This window comes from Theobroma cacao, chromosome 9 (genome assembly GCF_000208745.1).
Source record: "Theobroma cacao cultivar B97-61/B2 chromosome 9, Criollo_cocoa_genome_V2, whole genome shotgun sequence".
NCBI classification, from domain to species: Eukaryota; Viridiplantae; Streptophyta; class Magnoliopsida; order Malvales; family Malvaceae; genus Theobroma; species Theobroma cacao.
Window position 1 is genome coordinate 36,479,127 of NC_030858.1, and position 20,589 is coordinate 36,499,715.

The following is a 20,589-nucleotide window of genomic DNA, read 5'->3' on the forward strand; positions in this document are numbered from 1 at the left end:
AATAACCTTCAAAATACCTTGGAACCAGCTAGTTGATCAAGCATTTCATCCAATCTAAGAATAGGAAAATGATAGTTGACTGTAATCTTGTTTATGGTGCGACTATCCACATAAATCCTCCATGAATTGTCTTTATCTCACAAAGTTTAGCAAGCACAAGGACTTCTACTTTCATGTACTGGATCTTTCTCCAACAACTTCTTGACTTGCCTTTGTACCATCAAAAACTTACCTTGTGTAAGATGAACATCAATTTTCTCTGTCTCTTCATCATATTCATCATAAACCAACTTTAATTCTACCTAATCCATGTAATCTTTTTCATTACTTGAGTTATTGTAGTTAATTTGAGTAGCATTATGTCTTACTAATTGCTTTTGTAATTTTTGAACTTGACGATGTAATTCCTCAATATCAATTTTATGATCATTTATTTGATAATTTTGACGTCTTGGCAACATCTTATTGACTCAAATGAGGAACGATAAATATGACAATGATGATATGGTGATGACAATGTGGTGACAAAAAAAATAATAATAGAACTATAAAAATAATAAAAGAAATAAATTATCGAAAAAAGAAGATTCAAAACTTAACAACAACAAGAAATCGAACCACGTAGCAAATAATGATCCTCTCACTCTAACACCAAACAAACACTTTAACGTTATAAAAAACACCAATCATGATGAGGTTAGAAATCTCACTAAAGTAAATAACCAATTTTGACAAAGTTAGAAAATCCCATTAAGATAAAAAATAACCAATTCCTATTTTGGTTGACCAAACCAAAAATACTAAAAACTTATTGTTCTTTCTAACTTCAACTCTACACCAAAATATCATCAAAATAAATTACTACAACTTTCTAAAACAAACAAAATACTTGATTCATTATGTACATAAAAGTACTGGGGTGCATTTTTAGCAAAGAACTACGGATTGTTAACTAGCGGCAACTTGGTTTTCTGGCTGCAAAAGGATGCTGTGTTTTTCTGTTTCTAGTTTTATTGTGAGTTTTTCTGAAAGGTTTTATTGTGAGTTTTTCTGAAAGGCTTTATTGTGAGTTAATTAGGGTGCTTTCTTGCTGTATGTATTCTGATATGTTGGTAGCCTTTATAGGCGATTTCGTTTAGAGAATTTCGTGGCAGCGATTTTTGTTTAGGCTGCCAAGAGTTTGTTTATGAGCATTTTATTTTCTTGCTGTTTGGATAAGCACAATAGGTCCACTACTGTTCAGAGATGCTAAAATAATCTTATTAGCAGGTTCATCTTTTATGATAAGACAAGCTACTTTCATTCTCACCAACCCTTTATGTCATTGAGAGTATCTTGCAATTTAAATTAAAGATTTCAATTGTAACATTGTTGACGAGATTAATAAAAGAAATTTTTCAAAAAAGAAACGATAATTCGTTCTAGTTGGTAGTCATCCCAGAAACAATACGTACATAAGAAACGAGCAAAAGAACACATGAAAATTAAAATCCAGGAGCACGAATGAACCACTCAAGCAGTCGCGTTTTATATTATAGATTTTAAACACCGGTGGCTAGTGCACCGGGGAAGATTACTTTTCCATTACAAAAACAATTTAAAAACAAGGCGAAAGATAAAACAACTAAGTCCACCACTCATAACAAGAGACCCCTTCACCTATATCCAGCTTAATCCACTTCCTCGATCTTGGGACCAGCACCGCTTCCACCGCCAACAGAAGGACCGTCCTCATCCATATCTCCGCCACCCATATCACCACCAGCTCCCTGGTACATCTTGGCAATAATCGGGTTGCAAATGCTTTCCAGCTCCTTCATCTTGTCCTCAAACTCATCCGCCTCAGCCAGCTGGTTTCCATCAAGCCATTGAATAGCTTGCTCAATCGCATCTTCAATCTTCTTCTTATCAGCTGCTAGAAGCTTGGAACTGATCTTGTCATCCTTGATCGTGTTCCTCATGTTATAAGCATAATTTTCGAGAGCATTCTTGGCCTCAACTTTCTTCTTATGCTCCTCATCCTCTGACTTGTATTTCTCTGCTTCTTGCACCATCTTCTCAATCTCTTCCTTGGACAGCCTGCCCTTGTCATTAGTAATGGTGATCTTGTTCTTCTGTCCAGTGGTCTTATCCTCAGCGGAGACATTCAAAATACCATTGGCATCAATGTCAAAGCAGACATTGATTTGAGGAACACCACGAGGAGCCGGAGGAATACCAGAAAGCTCAAATTTCCCAAGCAAATTATTATCCCTGGTTCTTGTTCTCTCACCCTCGAAAACCTGAATCAAAACTCCAGGTTGGTTATCCGAGTAAGTAGAGAAAACTTGTTCCTTTTTGGTTGGGATAGTGGTGTTCCTTGGAATCAACACGGTCATGACTCCACCAGCAGTTTCCAACCCGAGGGAAAGTGGGGTGACATCCAAAAGCAGCAAATCTTGAACCTTCTCATTACCCTCACCACTCAAAATAGCAGCTTGAACAGCAGCACCATAAGCAACAGCTTCATCAGGGTTAATGCTCTTGCAAAGCTCTTTCCCATTGAAAAAGTCTTGCAACAATTGCTGAACTTTTGGAATCCGAGTAGACCCACCAACAAGAACCACATCATGAACACTGCTTTTATCCATCTTAGCATCCCTCAAGCATTTCTCCACTGGCTCCATACATTTCCTAAACAAATCCATATTCAACTCCTCAAATCGAGCTCGGGTAATTGTTGTGTAAAAATCAATCCCCTCGTACAAAGAATCAATCTCAATTGTAGTTTGAGCCGTTGAAGACAATGTCCTCTTCGCTCTCTCACAAGCTGTTCTCAGCCTCCTCAAAGATCTTGGGTTCCCACTAATATCCTTCTTGTGCTTCCTCTTAAATTCCTGCACAAAATGATTCACCATTCTATTATCAAAATCTTCACCTCCCAAATGGGTATCTCCAGCTGTAGCCTTCACTTCGAAAATCCCTTCTTCGATTGTCAAAAGTGAGACATCGAAAGTACCCCCACCAAGGTCAAAAATAAGCACATTCTTCTCCCCAGCACTTCCCGCCTTTTTATCAAGCCCGTAGGCAATAGCTGCAGCCGTTGGCTCATTGATTATACGCATAACGTTGAGACCAGAAATGACACCGGCGTCTTTCGTGGCTTGACGCTGGGAGTCGTTGAAGTAAGCCGGGACGGTGACCACGGCGTTTTTGATGGTGGACCCGAGATAGGCCTCGGCAATCTCCTTCATCTTCGTGAGAACCATGGAGGAGATTTCTTCAGCGGCGAATTGCTTCTCTTCACCTTTGTAGGTGACGACGATCATGGGCTTGTCTCCAGGCCCAGCAATGACCTTGAATGGCCACAATTTCATGTCGCTTTGGACCGAAGCGTCGCTGAATCTTCTGCCGATCAAACGCTTAGCATCTGAAACATAACACAGCAAACAACAATAAACTATACGCACAAAATTCCCGCCAAATTACAGACTCGTACAAAAACAAAGACTTTAAATTCAACAAGTTAACAGAAGTTCTTAGCCGCTAAACTATATTCAATTTCTTTCTAAAATAAAATAAGCTTTAAGCGACGAAAATATAAACAGAAAACGTTATCAACAAAACTAGAAACCTTCAGATTTTAGATTTCCCTCTAGCATTAAACTAAAACTGGCCAAAACAACAAGTAAACCACAAAAATCTAACTAATTATCAAAATTGATGCAGAGATTAAACAGAGACTTTTCTTAACACAAGGGTTCTTTCTAAGACTAGATACACAGTAAACGGGTAACACTAAACGACCTTTCTAAAACTAAATTAAAGTCTAATAAGGGCTGAGGACTTACCGAAAACAGTGTTAGTAGGATTCATGGCGACCTGATTCTTAGCCGCATCGCCGATCAAACGCTCAGTATCGGTAAAAGCCACGTAAGACGGGGTTGTTCGGTTCCCCTGATCATTAGCTATGATCTCCACTCGATCATGTTGCCAAACACCAACGCAGGAGTAAGTCGTGCCGAGATCGATCCCAATCGCCGGACCTTCGCCTTTGCCAGCCATAGCAACTCAAAACAAAACAACGATAACGGTAGGACAAAGCTTGAAAAGTTGACGAATTTGAGAGAAATTTCGCAGAGCTTAAACTTTTGAGAATTAGTTTAATGAGAGCGAAGGAGAAAAGTGGTGGTATATAAAGAAGTTTTCATTTCTGGAAAGTTCTGATCGTATATTTTCAGCCGTTGGATCAAGAATTATAGCCGATTAAAGGCTTTTTTTTTCGTTCTCCCGCTCCTTTCCGGAGGGGTCAAGCTTGTCTAGGGGGTTCCAGAGCATTCGGTTTCGAACTCTAAAGTAACACGTGGTGCACACGCGCGTGCCGTGTGACAAGAAACGTACAATGTCTGCTAGTGCTGTTGATGGGTAGGATTTTTCTGATTGGCTACTCGTATTTGTTACACTATTGACAGTTGGGATTGATTAATCCTAGTCGATTGTTTGGTTGTGTCAAATTTTGGAATCATTCTTTGCTTAGGCCAAAGCCTCTGATTGGGATTCCACTTTCCTGGTCCTTTCCTTTTTCGCTTTTGCTTTGCGTATCCAATACTTACTAGTTACTTTTATGAGATAATTATTGACTCCTCAAGTGGAAAAATCAGAGTAAAGTCTTTCTTTTGCAAAGAAAATGCAGGAAAACTAACACACATATGATTGATAAGCTACAGGGTTTTGAATTCTTGCTTTATTGCTCGTTAAAAAAATTTCTGTGGTACTTATTGCTCAAATCATTGTCGACTATCTTATGAACATTTTGTTTACACTACCCCAACGAAAAAAAAAATTAAAAAAGAAATTACAGCTATTTCATCTCAAATTAAAATAGTATAATTTTAACACCTAAATGTCTACCAAACAATCTATTTTTATCTTAATTAGTAGTGGACCTTATTATAAATATTCAAATTTTCTTTTCCAAGGGACAATCAAAATTTTATTGTATCAAACAATTTTTAACAAATATGATATTATTGTAAATAAATTAAATTAACTAACAAACTAAGAAACTAAGATACCATTGGATCACATGCCATCGATTTCCAAAACTGGTAAACAATGATAAATCTTATAAGCATATATATTTGAAATTGATTTCTTATAACTAACTATTCTTAACTTTCAAGTCTCCTTTATATTCTATTTGATTGAGTTAAAAATATGAAAAAGGCATTTAATATTCATTGATCTTCCTTGTACACCTAGTGTCTTCTTACAAAACTAGTTTATCTCTCAAACAAAGTACCTTGGAAGATCAAAATCCTTTAAATAAATGAGTTTCTTTTTAATATATTTTTGCAACTTTGGATCACATTTCAATTGCTAAAGAATTTTGATATAAAATGTAAATCTTAATGTAAAAGCAAAGTGATTAAATTAATAGGAGAAATCTACCTTCTAATCCAACCAATGGATTAGAAAAAAATTCTGAACTATATATTTATTCATTTTTTTCTATTTTATTTCATAAAATTATTCATAATTAAGTAAAATCTTTGTTTTAATATGAAGAAAAGAAAAAAATGATACAATTTTTTAAAAAAATATTTGAACTATTCAATATATATATAATTTTATTTTTTATAAATAATAATTAATTAACTATAATCAAAATGACATCTATTATTTTTATACTCATGTGAAGTTGATATCACATGTTAATTTGTTATGTTAGAAAGTGATAATATTATATGATCACGTTATCATGTCATATCACTATTTATAATGATAAGTCAATATGTCATGTTATTAATAATAATTAATCAACTATTAATTATAAAAAATTATTTGATATAAAATAAAAATAAAATAACTTAATTGAATATAATAAAATAATAAAAATTTATTTATTTTTTAAAATAATTCAGATACTATGTAAAAAAGATGAACTTGGAGTCAATTGGGCTTGATTTATGCAGGGTTGGACCGGTCCATTTTCTTAAATAAAGCAAGCAAACCCATCAAACCTGAGCTGTATATTTTTTCCCATCCCAATTTCATGGGGGCACATGACGTGGACTAAATATATTGGCCGAATACATCCACCGTAACAAATGCGCGCCCAGGATCGTCTGGTGGTTCGTTGAAATAAATTAGGATAATTCAAAAAATATTCTCTGCCATCTCTCTTCCCCACTGCCAAAACCTCATCTCCAGTCGTCCAGCTCATGAGACTCTGAAGAAACTCTCTCCCTTTACTTCATAAACCCTCGCATCAATAAATAATCCATGGCGAGAACTCTGATTTCATCACAGCCGTTCATTGGCACTCCGCTTCCATGGTCAAAAATTTCTCACCATGGTGGCCTCTACACGCTCCCTCGCCGTAGACTCGTCTCCACCAGAGTCCGTCTCAGCTTCAACGAAATCCCTCCGAATCCCTCCTTCGACTCTTCCTTCGATTTTCAAGCACTTTATACCAAAGCCGAGAGCCTCCTCTACACTCTCGCCGACGCTGCGGTTGCAGCCGATCCCGCCGCCGGGTCTATCGACGCCACCCCGCAAAAGAATGGCGGCTGGTTCGGCTTCATCTCTGAATCAATGGAATTTGTTCTCAAGGTATAGCTTCCTTCCTAGTACAAACACCTAATCGAGAAAATCAATCAAGTAATTAATTAGTTAATTAATTCAGTAAGTAACTATTTGTTGATTTATGTTGGTTTTTTTAGGTGTTGAAAGATGGATTATCAGCGTTACACGTGCCGTACTCGTATGGATTTGCGATTATATTGCTTACGTTTATAGTTAAGATTGCTACATTTCCTTTGACGAAGCAACAGGTTTGTATTTGTTTTAACTTGAATTTGAAAAAGGAAGTGTTTAAAATATAGCTGTGATTTTGACTTTTTTTTACTCGACAGTTAACTGTTCGTTAACGATGGTAATTACATGTTTAGGTGGAATCAACATTAGCTATGCAAAACCTTCAACCAAAAATAAAAGCTATCCAACAAAGATATGCAGGCAATCAGGTAATATTAAAGTTTGAATGGTTTAATCAATTAGAATGGTTTTTCGTTTTGATTTAACTGTTTGTTTTGGTGTTGTATAGGAAAGAATACAACTTGAGACATCTCGTTTGTATAGGCAAGCTGGGGTTAATCCTTTGGCAGGTATCCTTTTGTTGATTTTTCACATTCAATCAATTTTAGCATCTTTTGGAAGTTGGTTCTTTGCTTCTTTGGAATCTTAGATGTTTAAATCTGGTGATCGAAAGGTTATGGTGGTGTTCTGGCGGTATACTTGAACTTGAATTTAGGTGTTAGTAATATTTTATTAAAAAAATGAATAATTAATTCATTCTGACGTAAATTTGCCATCATCTGTAGCATCTAATGTAATTACTAGTATATATAGTTTTTAAAGTGGCATTTTGTCTCTTTGCAGTTTCTTGAGGTCTTATAGCTGTTAGCTTCATGGTAATGATACTGATTAATATCATATATCTTCTGCTCCATAGGTTGCTTCCCTACTTTGGCCACTATTCCAGTCTGGATAGGCCTGTATCAAGCTCTGTCAAATGTGGCAAATGAGGTAAGGAAGTGGTTGACATAATATAACATTCTATGTGACGTGGGATGACTCTTTTTCATGTTAAAAACCTTAATCAATTGCTGATTGTTACAAAATATTTACTCAAAGGGACTGCTTACGGAAGGTTTCTTTTGGATCCCTTCTTTGGGTGGGCCAACTACAATTGCTGCTCGACAAAGTGGGTCTGGAATTTCTTGGCTTATTCCATTTGTGGTAATAAACTTTCCTAAACTTATATATCAGGTTAACAATTCCATTTGCTGTTCCTGTAGATTTCAACATTCTAGGTTACCTTGCTTTTGAGATGAAATGCATAACAAGACACCACTGTATTTTTATAGCACTTCTTTTTAACAATTCTCTATATTTTTAATCTTGTTTTAAATCTATGGAGATGTAAAGAGACTGATTCTTGTTTTATTTTATTTTAGCCTTTTGGCATCGATATAGTCCTTAACAACTCTGAGAGGGAAGACTACTATTTGTGAAGATCGAAAGATTAGGTTTACCTCTATGGTTTGCTGCTGGTGCTGTCTAGTTCATTGTAGCATCTTCATATGTGGTTGCCATGGATGGAAAAAGTGATTATAATATTACTAGCTACTAATCATGTGCAATAATATGATTTAAACTGCATAACAAATTAGAGATTTCAGCAATTGCTTTTGTTGATCAGGCATAGAGACGGTCTGCTGTCATAGGTTCATATAGCTGATATAGTTATCTAACATATGAGGTGTCATTCAGGATGGCCAACCACCAATCGGATGGCATGACACTGCTGCATACCTTGTTTTGCCTGTACTCCTTGTTGTCTCTCAATATGTTTCAATGGAGCTCATGAAGCCTCCCCAGGTAAGAACGGGTCTAATTAGTCCATTTGATTCCTATTTTGTATATTTACTTATTTGCTAAGTAGTTTGAAGCTCTGAAATTTCTTTTGACAGACGGACGATCCTGCCCAAAAGAACACACTTCTTGTTTTCAAGTTTCTTCCACTTATGATTGGTTACTTTTCGTTATCTGTTCCATCAGGATTATCAATTTACTGGTTAGTCTCTTTTAGCAGTTTTATTGAAACCAATAGACTTAACGTATGTGCTTTGCTTCTAATTCACTTTCTACTTGTATTACAACTCTAAACTGCATACAATGGTTTTTGTATGGTCAACTTTTGAAGCATGAGTGGAGCACTTCATGCTCTTGTGCCATCAATATTTTTCTTGATCATGTTGTATGTGTCAGTGGGAGTAGAATTTCCAATCTTGATTTTTCTTCTATTCACTGTGCTTATTTTGCATTCTCAGGTTGAATGTATCTACAATTGAAATTTGCATATATTAGAATAATTTTCTTGGTTTCATTGCACTCGATTCCCTCTGTGTTTAATTTGCAACAAAATTTGCATATGCAAACATACTTTTCTCAGCTTCACTGCATTTTATTCCCTCTGCATTTAAATTCATGCACCCACCACTAAATCTCCACATCTAACTTTTATCATCATTTGTTCTCCCACTGTGCTGTATATACGTGAATCTGTATTCCTGAACACACACTCCCATATTATTAAATCTGGTATAGACATGTTGCTTGTCCTAGATTATCTTAGCTACTAGAACACCATGACCTTTTTCTTCCTTATATTAAGTGCTGAAACACCCAAACTTGCTTTTAACAAGTACACATTATTGTTGAGCTACATATAATGGACATTAGTTTGTTTACATGTCCAAAAACGTGTTCTTCTATTGGTTTATGAAGTGCAGCTTGCCATTTTCAGGTTCACAAATAACGTCCTTAGCACTGCACAACAGGTGTGGTTACGCAAGTTAGGTGGTGCAAAACCTGTTGTTGATGAGAGTGCAAGTGGAATTATAACTGCAGGACGTGCAAAACGATCAGCTGCTCAACCAGCACGGCCTGGGGATAGGTCAGTTCCCTGCTTCTTAAAAGTTGCATATGTTTCTTTTTTTGCTTCAAATTTAGCTTACTGAAAAGTAAATGAAAATTAACAGGTTCAGACAAACAAAAGAAGAAGAGAAGAAGAAGAAAGTAAGCAAGGCTCTGCCAGCAGAAGAGGTTCAGACTCTAGATTCTGCATCTGATTCTGATGAGGAATCAGGTGAAGAGACAAAGGGCAAGGTAAATTCTTAGTTTAGTGACTAAAGGCTGCTTTATATCGAGCATTTGAACCATTGTTTGAAATTTCTCAAAGATTCTCATCAAATATAAGAGGGAAAAAAAATAGAATCTCTCTTTTTATTAAAAAAAGAAGCATGATTGTGTTGAGTATGGAGCCCAATGCATAGTTGATATTTGACGAGTATTACAACTTTCTTGAACTTGCCATGTCTTTTTGATCACATTCAAGAAGATACTGATTGCATGTCTAGACTCTTCATGATTGACAGTTGTCAAAGATTGTTTTCTTGTGGGACCATGGATAGCAAGGTTTTAATCTTCCTTGCAAGTTGAACTGTATGAAGTCATTAGTCAGCTAGTACTCCTTTTCTCTGTCATGTGCCATCTTCTAAAATTGTCATTTAGGACAGCAATAAGAAGCAAATAATGACATTGAAAGCTAGTCATGTTTGGGAGAGCTGAAGTTAGTCTGCGGCTCTATGTGTATGGCAGCATGATCAAGAACCCAAAATTTTGGCTTTTTTGTGTCAGTAGGTGGGTTCCACTGCTGCAAAATCCAACATTAATTGAATCATGTAGTAAAATGAAACAGTTTCTTTTGTGTGTGTGTGTGTGCATGCAAGCATGGGTATGCTATTAACATGGGTAGGATTCATTGGTCACATGAGGGGACATTAACTGCAACCACAAATAACTTGTCTTATATTCCTAAATTAATTTTGTTGCAGATGACTGTAGTTAACTTTAAAACGGCATTGGTCATTCTCTTATTCTAAAGTTGAAGAATAAAGACATCTAAAATTGAATTTAAATATTTCAAATGTGATGACTGTGCAGGTCTTGGGAGGTTTGGCTTTTCTTAGTCCAGAAACATGCTACTTTATTTTAGGCTTGTAGCTAGAGGGCTGGTTTTGGATGTGTAGGTGTGATGTTGTTTTCTAATATTTCACCATTAGCGGTTGTGCCAACTACTGCCTTACCCCATCTCTCCTCAAAAAGCAAAAACTAATTTGCAGTTTCCAACAGGGTGACGAGGCTGTCAAAGAAGCATATGCTTCCAGTGCAAGCAAACAGGTTCCTAATATTTCTCGGCCAAGACGAAGCAAGAGATCAAAGCGGAAGCGTGCTGTATAAGAGGATTGTATACTGAATTGTTGTAGCTTACGGTGAGTCCTGTATATTTAATGGAATTGTACTGTTCTTAATATAGTGGCCATTTTTATGCTGGCTCATTCATCTTAAGATTTATTGCAAAATCATGGAAAACTGTCTGATTGAAAAAAGTCCATGCCCACATGCTCTAAAAAGCCCATATTTTTCATATTTTAGTCATTGCTCAGGTTAAGAAAATTTAATTCAACTGTGTAACCTGGCATTTTTACCATGTGGTATGTTACGTGGCTGTTAAGCATTTCAAGCCTCCTTCCTGGAAAAATTATGTTAAAGTTGTAGGAATCTTGCAGTGCGAATAGTTGCAACTTCATTGCTTCCTCTGATCTGATTTTAACCTCTGAATTGGGGAATGTTTTGGGTTTATAATTTATTTCCTTACAAATGAAGATCTATCAATTCTTTGTTTAAATTGTTTCAGCCAATTGAGAAAACAATTTGTTGACATTTTTACTTTCAGTCAGATTCAAGATTCAAGGTTCAAATCAAGCGCACATTTTCTTTCACATGTAAAAGAGGGTGCCTCTTTCTGCAAACAAGGGATTGTCTAACATAGCATTTGGCATATTATCTCAACTGCATTGAATAGAAGCCTCGTGTTGCAGAACTTTGTAACAAGGAGATAGGATACCTTCTGATTGAAGAAAACCATACATACCATCTCACAGCAATCCTTTACTAGGTGTGTAAAGCCAGAGCTAACTCATCTAAAAATTTTAGTGGAAAATAGGAGCATACAATAGTACAATAATACTTGCTTTCTGACATGAATCTTAAAAGTAAATTTCATTCTTGTACAAGCACAAAGTCTACATGGCACATCTGACCTTCAAGCCAGATCATGTTACCCTCATTCTATTTCCTATGCTGGCTGTTGCATCCGCTGACTTATTCCCTAGACGGTGGGCGGTGATTTCCTACTGGGTTGGGTCCAGATGGGGATTTATGAATCTTCTTTGTTTCAACCTGTTTTTCATCATTTTACAGATGCAAGGAGTTTTAGTCAACAATTCATTTATTGTAGCTAAGATAAATTCAGTAGGTATAAACCAAAAGAGACTACTCAGTGCTTACCCAGGTAGGTAATGCATTTCTAGTACGTGGCTTAGGCATGGGGCTTCTAGGTCTGAGCTTGAAGTGAACTGTTGGCAGTAAGAGAAAATATATATATATGCATTAGAACCTACAAGAATATGTAAAGTCTGCTTCACGTAGTTCTATGCAATGCATCTGTCTGTAAGCAAGAGAGAGAGAGAGAGAGAGAGAGAGAGAGAGGGTTGCCTGATTCAATAGCTTGAACATTGATTTGGGATTCCTGGAGCTGAGAAACTGCAAGCAAGAGCCATACTAGTAGAAGATAGATTAGAACTTGTCCTCTCATCTTATGCAGGTGGTAACATGTGCTGCATGCTTTGGGGTGTTGGGGAGGCTCTTACAAGCATGAGGGAGCATTTTTATCTGATACATTTACTGTAATCATAGCGAACCTTGAAAATAGATGCAGGAATGTTTGTTAAAGGTGCTTGGGAATCCTATGCCATTATATACTAGATTGATAAGATTGAGAAATCTGTGTTTCTCGTTATTGTGGATTGACTTCTTCTATGCTATCATTTGTCAGTGATCATTGCGTCCATGATATATATTTACAAGTACATGCTATTAATTTTTCTCGAGTGCTTTGAGCCTTGCTGTCGGCACGGGTGTCGGGACCCGCCAATGTATATTCAGCTCCCTGAGTTGCTGTATGTCTTTATCTGGGCAATTTTACTCCCTCCATTGTGCACTGAAAGACTTTGAACACTTAGCGAAGCAGGTAAATCAAGCAACCTTTTGTTATTGATTCATGTCACTGGTTGAAAAGAAAAACAACCCAGGTGGAAAGGAGTTCCTGTCACCTACTTTTTTTATTTTTTGTGATCGGCATGAGGTTCACGCTGGCTGCAAAATACTTGTCGATAGAGTTGCCTGTGCTAAACTTTACAGTTGCCTCTGGGCAGGCGCTAATGGTTGCTAGTTTGCATCAAAACAGGTGCGTTTCATGCATTCATTCACTGACGCATGCATTCTGTCATGAAGAGTCATGATGCTTCCATGTTGAAAACTTCCATAGGACTATCATGGAAATTTGGAGAGAGAGGGGGAAACTAGAAGAAAAAGTTGTTTTTGGACGTCCAGTTGTGCGCCTCTGCTTTTTTATTCTTTTACTATTTTTTTCTAATATTAGGTCAATTACTCTCTCTTCCTCTCTATATGTCTTTGCACCCTTACAGGTTTTCAATTCTCTCCCAAATACTAAATAGAAAGTGTAAAATTAATGTAATCCGTATCATGTTACTTCTTGTTTATATTTTCAACTCAAACAATTCAAAATCCATTAAGGCATGCTTTCAACAAAAAAAAATTCATTTAGTGATTGTTTGTCCTAGTTTTTTTTGTCAGTTTATTTTATCTCTTAAAAGCAAAAGTTGGATTAAACAAGATTTTAAATTTTTTTTTAAAATATTGGTTTTTATTTTAAAAATAAAATCTACAAAAATTCTCAACAAATTCTATGAAGAGTTTTGTCTTTTTTTTTTTCAAAAATGCTCATCTATTAAAAATAATTTGTACGTTACTCTCTCAAAAAATATCTTTTCAATTTAATCTAGGTCTACTTGTTAGATAAAAGAAGATCTTTACTTCTAAATTAAGATACATCTTATCTATCTGTAATACGAGACCTATGACATTGGTCTCCATTTAATAAACATGTTTTTTTTGGTTAACAGTTACATTTGAAGTAAAAAACAAGGTGAAAAGCTTCGAAGTGACTTAAAAAACTGAAAAGTTTCTATGATCGGGGACACCTCCAATAAAAAATATAATAAAATTTTTGTGATGAAGGCAGGTAAGTGATTTCCGGAGATTTGTGTGGTTTATTATTAATATTTGCATTAAAAAAGTCAAAACTGCCTATGATGGACACTTGATTTGGGCGCATTGATTAGTAAAAGGTTTACATTAATCTAAACCACTCGGACAAAAAGAATCTTGGCCCATGCGATCTGTGATATGATAATCTTTACCAGGAACTCGTATTAGGGTTAAAAATGACTCGCCCGTCAATTAAAAAAACAGAATGGGGTTAACTTGATTTGTTTTTTGTATAGATTAAAAAATGAAGTATATATGCATATATATATATATATATGTAAGTATGTATTAAATATGTATTGAAAAGTATATTACCTTAAATGTATAGGTATATTAAAATTTAATAAAAGTAAATTTTGCTTTAACTGTTTTTCCCAAATTAGAGCATGAAAATTTTGAATGCTCAATTTAATGCATAAAACGAAGTTCCTTATTAAGGGGTTTCGTGAGTAAATCAACAAACTCATTTTGTTATGTTGGAGATTTAATTTCAACATTTGTAATTGAAATTTAATCTCAATTGCGTACGATTTTAAATTTTAAAAATAAAATTTAAATAAATTAATAAATTATGGACTCACATAACTAATTCAAAAAACATATTTAATAAGTAATGAAAAACTAGTAACAATGTGTTATGAAAATAGAAAAAAAAAAGACAAGAAAGGAGTATGTGAATTTAGAATTTCTGGTCATAAATAAATATTTACTCTTACAAAAATCAAAATGATCCGAATCCCATCCCACAAAAGCCCAAGTGGCTTGTAATTAATCATTTTTGGGCCAGACATGAGCCACTGATCCAGCAAAAATTTCTAGTCGTGTGGGCTGAGAAAAGCTACTTCCCAGTCTTGAATCGAAACAAGGCAAAAACTACATTGCTTTACATATTTCTAATCAACTTGACAATTTTATTATTTTAATCCTTCTTTATAGTAATTTTTTTCCCCAATAACAATTTTGAATAGATTTTTTTTTTCAAAAGTAAGGAGTACATAACAATTCGAAGTTATTTTAAAATTACTTCTCCCTATTGATATTCTTAACTTATACTATTGTTTGATATTTCCATGCTTCAGTTTCTTTCCTTTTTTATTTGGTAGATTTTATGCATATAAATAGTCACAAATACATAAAAAATTATGAGTTTATTTTGATTTGTTGACAGAGTATAAATTTTATACATTATTCATGAATAAAAGATTTTATCACTTTGTTAATAAATAAATTTAAAAATTTTTATTTTTACATTTTTATAAGATGTGTTGTAATTAAATAATATTATATAAATACTATACATTATACATTATAGCCCTATCAGTATCATATGTTAAGTGAAGCTAATAGCCTATGGATTTGGAGGTTTCTCTGCTTTGGTTACTGGTTGGCCTGAAATCTCTCTTTTCCCGTCTGACACTCTTTATCCTTTTGTCTCTTTCTTTGTCCGAAAAATTATTATCAATTAATAAAATAACTTTGGTAGAATTGAATACCGTGCAGCAAACGTGACCATAAAACCGAACAAATCAAAACAAAACCGACACGGATCTCGTACACGGTGTTGCCTCAAATGCTTATCCGTTCCGTGTTTGCCACTGTGTTTTGTCTTTTACTTGACCTGCCCACGCTCCTCTCCCGACCCTGAAACGCAACTCTTTCGCCATTGGTCTTGGCGGAGTTCGGATGACCTTTTAGGATGATTCTGATTACCGGTTTTCGGCATTCTGCGGTGCATGCAATCCTAGTCATCATTTTGCATGCATTCGGCTTCTTTATCTTTTCTTTTGTCTAAGTTTCCTACAGCATTACCATCAATCCAATCCTATTTATTTATAGAATTAAACCAGGTGTTTACGTGATGGTTCTTCATTCTTTCTTACTAGCTTTTTCTTTCTTGAACTCTGGACATGATCATCTTTAACAGGTAAAAAGTGATCAACCCAAATGATTATTAAGCATTCTTTGAACTTTGAAGTGGTCCAAATCTATGGAAGATTGGTCTCAATCTCAAAAATAATATGGTCCACATTACTAGTACGATTTAATTTTTTTTATCATATTTTATCTAAATTATCGTAAAAATCTTATATAATGCAATTTAGGTACAAATATTATGTTACAAATTTCATATCAGTAAGAGATGAAGTGACTTTTGAATATATAAATATAAATATTTTATTACCTATCAAACATATTTTTTGAGTTAGGAATATGAATTTACAATCGAGATAGCCTCATATTAGTGTGAAAATGCCTCTCCTATACGAGCAAAGAGTCAATGTTGCATAATTCAGTGAGATAAAATGTCACAAATCAAAATGAGGTGGGTTATGTTTATAAATATGAATCATCCACTATCTATCAGACAGGTCGCACAAGGTTGAGTTTAAGGTTCAACCCATGATATATTCTTGATTGAGTAATTTTTATAAATTTAAATTTAAATTATTAATAATAAATTGAATTAAATTTTTATATAAATTTTAAAAATTACATACACTTTCGTTAAAAAAAAAAATTACATCCTAATCACTTGAATCTTTAAAATCTTCGACAAAATCACACATCACAATTATAATTAAAGTTAATTAAAATCTTATCGGTAGAATATAAAATTTCAAACAAAACTAGTATATGCTTTGATATCAACTTTAGCTTTTCGAATCCAAAAATCACTAATCAATACTTTTTTAAATTTAAATTACATAATTTAAAAAAATTTAAATTCAAAGTGGTAATAATTATTGATTTGAATCTTTATATAAAATTTTAACAATCATATTTATTATTTTTCATTTTCGACCTGAGATGGTGTCACATCTAAATATAAGAATAATTTTTCATCATGAACCCAAGTTAATTTGGCCTGCTCTTTTTCTGCGTTTCTTCTTCTGTTTTTGGAAGAAAGTGACTGGAAAATCTCTTCTCAAGACGAGAAATGCACAATGGTACAACTGGATTCTTGCATTGAAGTTCATAAATGAGGCTCACGTGACCCTTGTTAACTACTTAACTTAAAAGAGTACAGCTACTGAAATTGGAAATTTCACAGTGTATAGGCTATTGATGCTAGCTAAGCTAGCTACTACGCCCCAGAGGGGAAGAACCATTTCAATTTCAGCAACCTGCAGGAACAGAATGCAAATGCAAAAGTGCCTTCTTCTAACCTTAAAAGACGTTTCAGTCCTCACAAGTTAGAATCCTTTGAGTTGTTTGTTCTTAATTAATACTCAAAAGCTAATTAGTAGCGAAAGAAAAGACCCTAAAGTGACTTTATCTTTATGCTTTACCCTCAAAAAGTAGAACTTCTGTCACATATTAACAAAGCATAATAAAACAAAAAAAGAAGAAAATCCGCCTAATCACTGCTGATTAGATTAAGATTAAGTTTGTAATTACTTGAAAGCTGCAACGTCTCAGAAAGACTGTGAGAAAAGGCGGGGTAGGCATCCACATGAAAGAATCGACTCTGTCCTCTGGTTTCTGACCATTTTGCAGGGCTCAGTCCTGAGCAGCAATTATAAAAATCATTTTCACATTGGATAAAACCCCAAAAATGAGAAAAGGGTGTTTCAGTCTTTTTACCGAGTTACCCTTTTCTTCTTCAATTCTATAAGAAGCAAAGAGAAATCCCATCTTTTCACTCACTCAAGAAAATGGCTTCTCCTTTGTGTGCTTCTCTGTTTTGCTTCGCGACCCTCTTTCTCCTATGCAGCTTTGCTGCAGCTACTCAGCCTGGTCTCATTTTGACACTTGTTAACAACTGCCCTTTCACCGTTTATCCAGCTATCCAACCCAACGCTGGCCACCCTGTCCTTGAAAGAGGCGGCTTCGCCCTCCAAACCCTGACCCACCGTTCCTTCCCTGCACCAACCGCCCACTGGTCCGGCCGTATCTGGGCCAGAACCGGCTGCACCCACTCCAACGGCCATTTCTACTGTGCCACAGGAGATTGTGGCCACCGCATAGAGTGCAATGGCCTCGGTGGGGCCACCCCCGTCACGCTGGCACAGTTCAGTCTCCACCACGGTGGCCACAAGGACCTCTCTTCCTACGCCGTCAGCCTTGTGGACGGTTTCAACGTCCCCATGACTGTGACCCCACACGAAGGCAAAGGCCTTTGCCCTGTCGTTGGCTGCAGGGCTAACCTACTCGCCACGTGTCCAGACAAGTTGCAGCTTCGGTCGCCGCCGGGTCACGGTCCGGTAGTGGGTTGTAAGAGCGGATGCGAAGCCTTCGGTACGGACGAGCTTTGTTGTCGGAACCATTACAATAGTCCTCAAACGTGTAGGGCTTCGAGTTTCTCAGAGTTTTTCAAGCATGCTTGTCCTGCCACGTTTACGTATGCTCATGACAGCCCTTCGCTCACGCACGAGTGTGCTTCGCCACGTGAGCTTAAGATTATCTTCTGTCACTAGGCAGACATTAACTTAGATTTCTTGTACCAGCTTGAGTTCTTGAGAGATTTTAAGCAAAAAAAAAAAAAGACGAGGGAACTCTGGATCTGTTCATTTCGAGTGTTATCGTATATCTATTGTATGTTTGGAAGTTGGGTTTTAAGAATCAATGGTGTTGAAGTGTAATTGGAGTATGTCTAAATGAAATGGATGTTCCGTGTGAGTGCTTACTCTGTGTTGATCATAAAAAGGAGAGACTAGATGTTGATTTTCCTTCAAAAGTAGAGAAGAAAAGCATGTTTCAAATGTTTATGTACTGGAGTTCATCATTATAGCATATGGCATATTCCCTTTCTCTCTCTCTCATTTTCTTCACCTTTCCTCCTTAGTTCGTACAGTGACATTGTAATTTTTAATAGGATAGGGAAGTGATAAATTGTCTTATTGAATACATGTAGTTTCGTTCTCCTTTATATGTAGTGTTACCCTGTTTTTACCGTGTAAGTAGAAAAATGGGATTTGGCAGCAGATATTGCTTGTTGATTCGGACCCAAATTAGTAGTTACTGATAATAATAGCTTTAACTCTCAACCCTTTTTCTCTGACAAGATTGCGTTTAAGACCAAAGCAAAAATCTTTCCCTTGAGAGTTATCCCGACCATGTAATAAAGTGTGCAAAAAAAGAAGGGTACATAACATGCCATGGTCTGTGGTGTTGCTAATGTTTCTGTTTTTGGGGAGGGCGGGAGTACTCGAGGAGGAGACAATGGAGACAGGGAGTAGCAAGGCAAGGAGTACCAAAATAATGATGCACCGTGAATATGAAAAGACCCATCTTCGATTTTTTTTTCTTTTCCTTTTTTCTGGGTTCTTTTCTCAAAAATTCTTTCTCCTTTTTCATGGGTGTGCTACAGTGCCTACACGTGAAGTGTTTGCTTTCTTACTTGCCAGTGAGAACTCTTCCTGCCCCCTCACCTTTGCTTTGGGCACTCCTTCACAACGATGAATTATCACCCTTCCATCTTGCCTTCTTGAAATGTGGACTTGGAGGTAGAAGATGAAATTTACTTTGATGAATTCACCGAAGACGGAGCAGGTGGTGACTTCAAGCTTCTGCTTTGATCGTATCTGGTTCAGTTAAAAAATCTCCAAAAGCAGAACAATCTTTAACGAGTCAATCAAGACCTCCCTGTCTTGCTTTCTTTATTTTATTAGTTATAAATATTATTTTTAATAATTTAATTTTTCGTTTTTTACCATAATATAGAACTACGTGAGATTCTTTTTCATATAATATGTTCTTTGTCTTCAATATTTTTTACTTTTATCGAGGTTGATATAAATATTTTGATTTTAATATATTTTAAATATTAAAAAAATTTATAATATAAATATTTAATATAAAAAATTAATATACTAGATGTCTAAAAGAGATTTTATTTTCAAATATTCAAAAAAAAGTACCAATAAAAAATAAAACAAAAGAAATAATAATGTTATTTTATTATACTCCCAGCGCATTCTGAGATAGTTGCTGTCAATCATTTCACCAATTCTTCATTCTTTATGAACCTTGTTTCCTTGTCTTTCGGCTTTGGTATAAATTTCATGGTCCACTGTTTTAACCAAAAAATATATTTATTAAATAAAAAAATTTATTTATAAATTTAAAATTTATCTCATCTCTTACCCATATTAGACATAATATTTTCCGTCACTTAATTATATAATATTTTTGTTACATTAATTCTTTTATCTATAAAAAAAATTGAGTAATCTAATTTACCTCAATCTTATTATTTCTCGTTGCGCAAATACTATATGGAAAGTATAAATTCTTTATTTTTTAAGTTCAAAATTTTAATTTTCAGCACTTTATGATTTGAATTGATGCATGGAGAAAACTTCCTTTTAAAAAAATACGTAAGGAGAAAACTTTAGATACTATCATATTGGGTGAACCTTTGGTTATTATAAAAAAAATAGAAAAAGAAAAGGGTAACGTTTTTTATCCAATGAGATGCCTTACAAAAGGAGTAAAACCCCAAGGTTTACCTTTGAGTTATATTATAGAATAGAAAGCTTAAGCTTAATTAATTAATTCAACATTTTTTACTTTTTTCTTTTCAATTTTAATTATATTCTTTCATATGCCCTAATTGGATTCATTTAGTTGGAATATGTAATAAGAAAATTTTCTTCTTACAAACAACATTTTTATTAAATTTAAACATGCACTTTTTTATTTTAATAGTTCAGATTTGAACCACTGGCTTTGGTATTTATGGGAAAAAAATAATTAAACTTTAATAATTTGTCATTTTTTTAATATTTTTCATGAGGATCTCAAAATAATTGGTATCTCTCAACGTTAAGCTAGAAGACAGGTACA

The 20,589-nt window shown here is 35.0% G+C and overlaps 4 protein-coding genes across 8 annotated transcripts; 2 read left to right on the forward strand and 2 right to left on the reverse strand.

The window, feature by feature from the left end:
* Window positions 1,501-4,192, reverse strand: LOC18590718 (heat shock cognate 70 kDa protein 2). Its single transcript, XM_018127901.1, has 2 exons — window positions 3,831-4,192; window positions 1,501-3,409 (listed from the first exon to the last, which is right to left on the reverse strand). Exons 1-2 carry the CDS (start codon window positions 4,042-4,044, stop codon window positions 1,671-1,673), a joined length of 1,953 nt encoding a protein of 650 aa, XP_017983390.1. The 5' UTR covers window positions 4,045-4,192; the 3' UTR covers window positions 1,501-1,670.
* Window positions 6,121-12,723, forward strand: LOC18590719 (inner membrane protein PPF-1, chloroplastic). 5 transcript variants are annotated; one of them, XM_018127988.1, is made up of 12 exons: window positions 6,121-6,594; window positions 6,705-6,815; window positions 6,933-7,007; window positions 7,088-7,148; window positions 7,496-7,569; window positions 7,678-7,782; window positions 8,317-8,424; window positions 8,517-8,620; window positions 9,353-9,502; window positions 9,588-9,714; window positions 10,741-10,880; window positions 12,506-12,723. In XM_018127988.1, exons 1-11 carry the CDS (start codon window positions 6,265-6,267, stop codon window positions 10,846-10,848), a joined length of 1,353 nt encoding a protein of 450 aa, XP_017983477.1. In that variant the 5' UTR covers window positions 6,121-6,264; the 3' UTR covers window positions 10,849-10,880; window positions 12,506-12,723. The 5 variants fall into 5 exon arrangements, with proteins under 5 accessions (XP_017983477.1, XP_017983478.1, XP_017983476.1 ...); XM_018127989.1 differs by lacking the exon at window positions 12,506-12,723 and adding an exon at window positions 12,275-12,402; XM_018127987.1 differs by lacking the exon at window positions 12,506-12,723 and adding an exon at window positions 11,345-11,502.
* Window positions 11,568-12,328, reverse strand: LOC18590720 (CLAVATA3/ESR (CLE)-related protein 46). Its single transcript, XM_007016405.2, is given in 4 exon segments — window positions 11,568-11,850; window positions 11,959-12,026; window positions 12,166-12,272; window positions 12,274-12,328. Coding segments are annotated over 4 exon segments (306 nt in total). The 5' UTR covers window positions 12,327-12,328; the 3' UTR covers window positions 11,568-11,772.
* LOC18590721 (osmotin-like protein) lies at window positions 17,424-18,447 on the forward strand. The gene has a single exon (XM_007016406.2). The coding sequence runs from the start codon at window positions 17,457-17,459 to the stop codon at window positions 18,216-18,218; it is 762 nt and encodes a 253-aa protein (XP_007016468.1). The 5' UTR covers window positions 17,424-17,456; the 3' UTR covers window positions 18,219-18,447.

Excerpts from the sequence above, each read along its gene's own strand:
- LOC18590718 (XM_018127901.1), bottom strand. The coding sequence starts at position 4,044 with ATGGCTGGCAAAGGCGAAGGTCCGGCGATTGGGATCGATCTCGGCACG. Across the intron at positions 3,410-3,830 it reads TCCTACTAACACTGTTTTCG|ATGCTAAGCGTTTGATCGGC; the intron begins GTAAGTCCTCAG and ends GTTATGTTTCAG.
- LOC18590719 (XM_018127988.1), top strand. The coding sequence starts at position 6,265 with ATGGCGAGAACTCTGATTTCATCACAGCCGTTCATTGGCACTCCGCTT. Across the intron at positions 7,008-7,087 it reads AAAGATATGCAGGCAATCAG|GAAAGAATACAACTTGAGAC; the intron begins GTAATATTAAAG and ends GGTGTTGTATAG. Across the intron at positions 8,621-9,352 it reads TCAGGATTATCAATTTACTG|GTTCACAAATAACGTCCTTA; the intron begins GTTAGTCTCTTT and ends TGCCATTTTCAG.
- LOC18590721 (XM_007016406.2), top strand. The coding sequence starts at position 17,457 with ATGGCTTCTCCTTTGTGTGCTTCTCTGTTTTGCTTCGCGACCCTCTTT.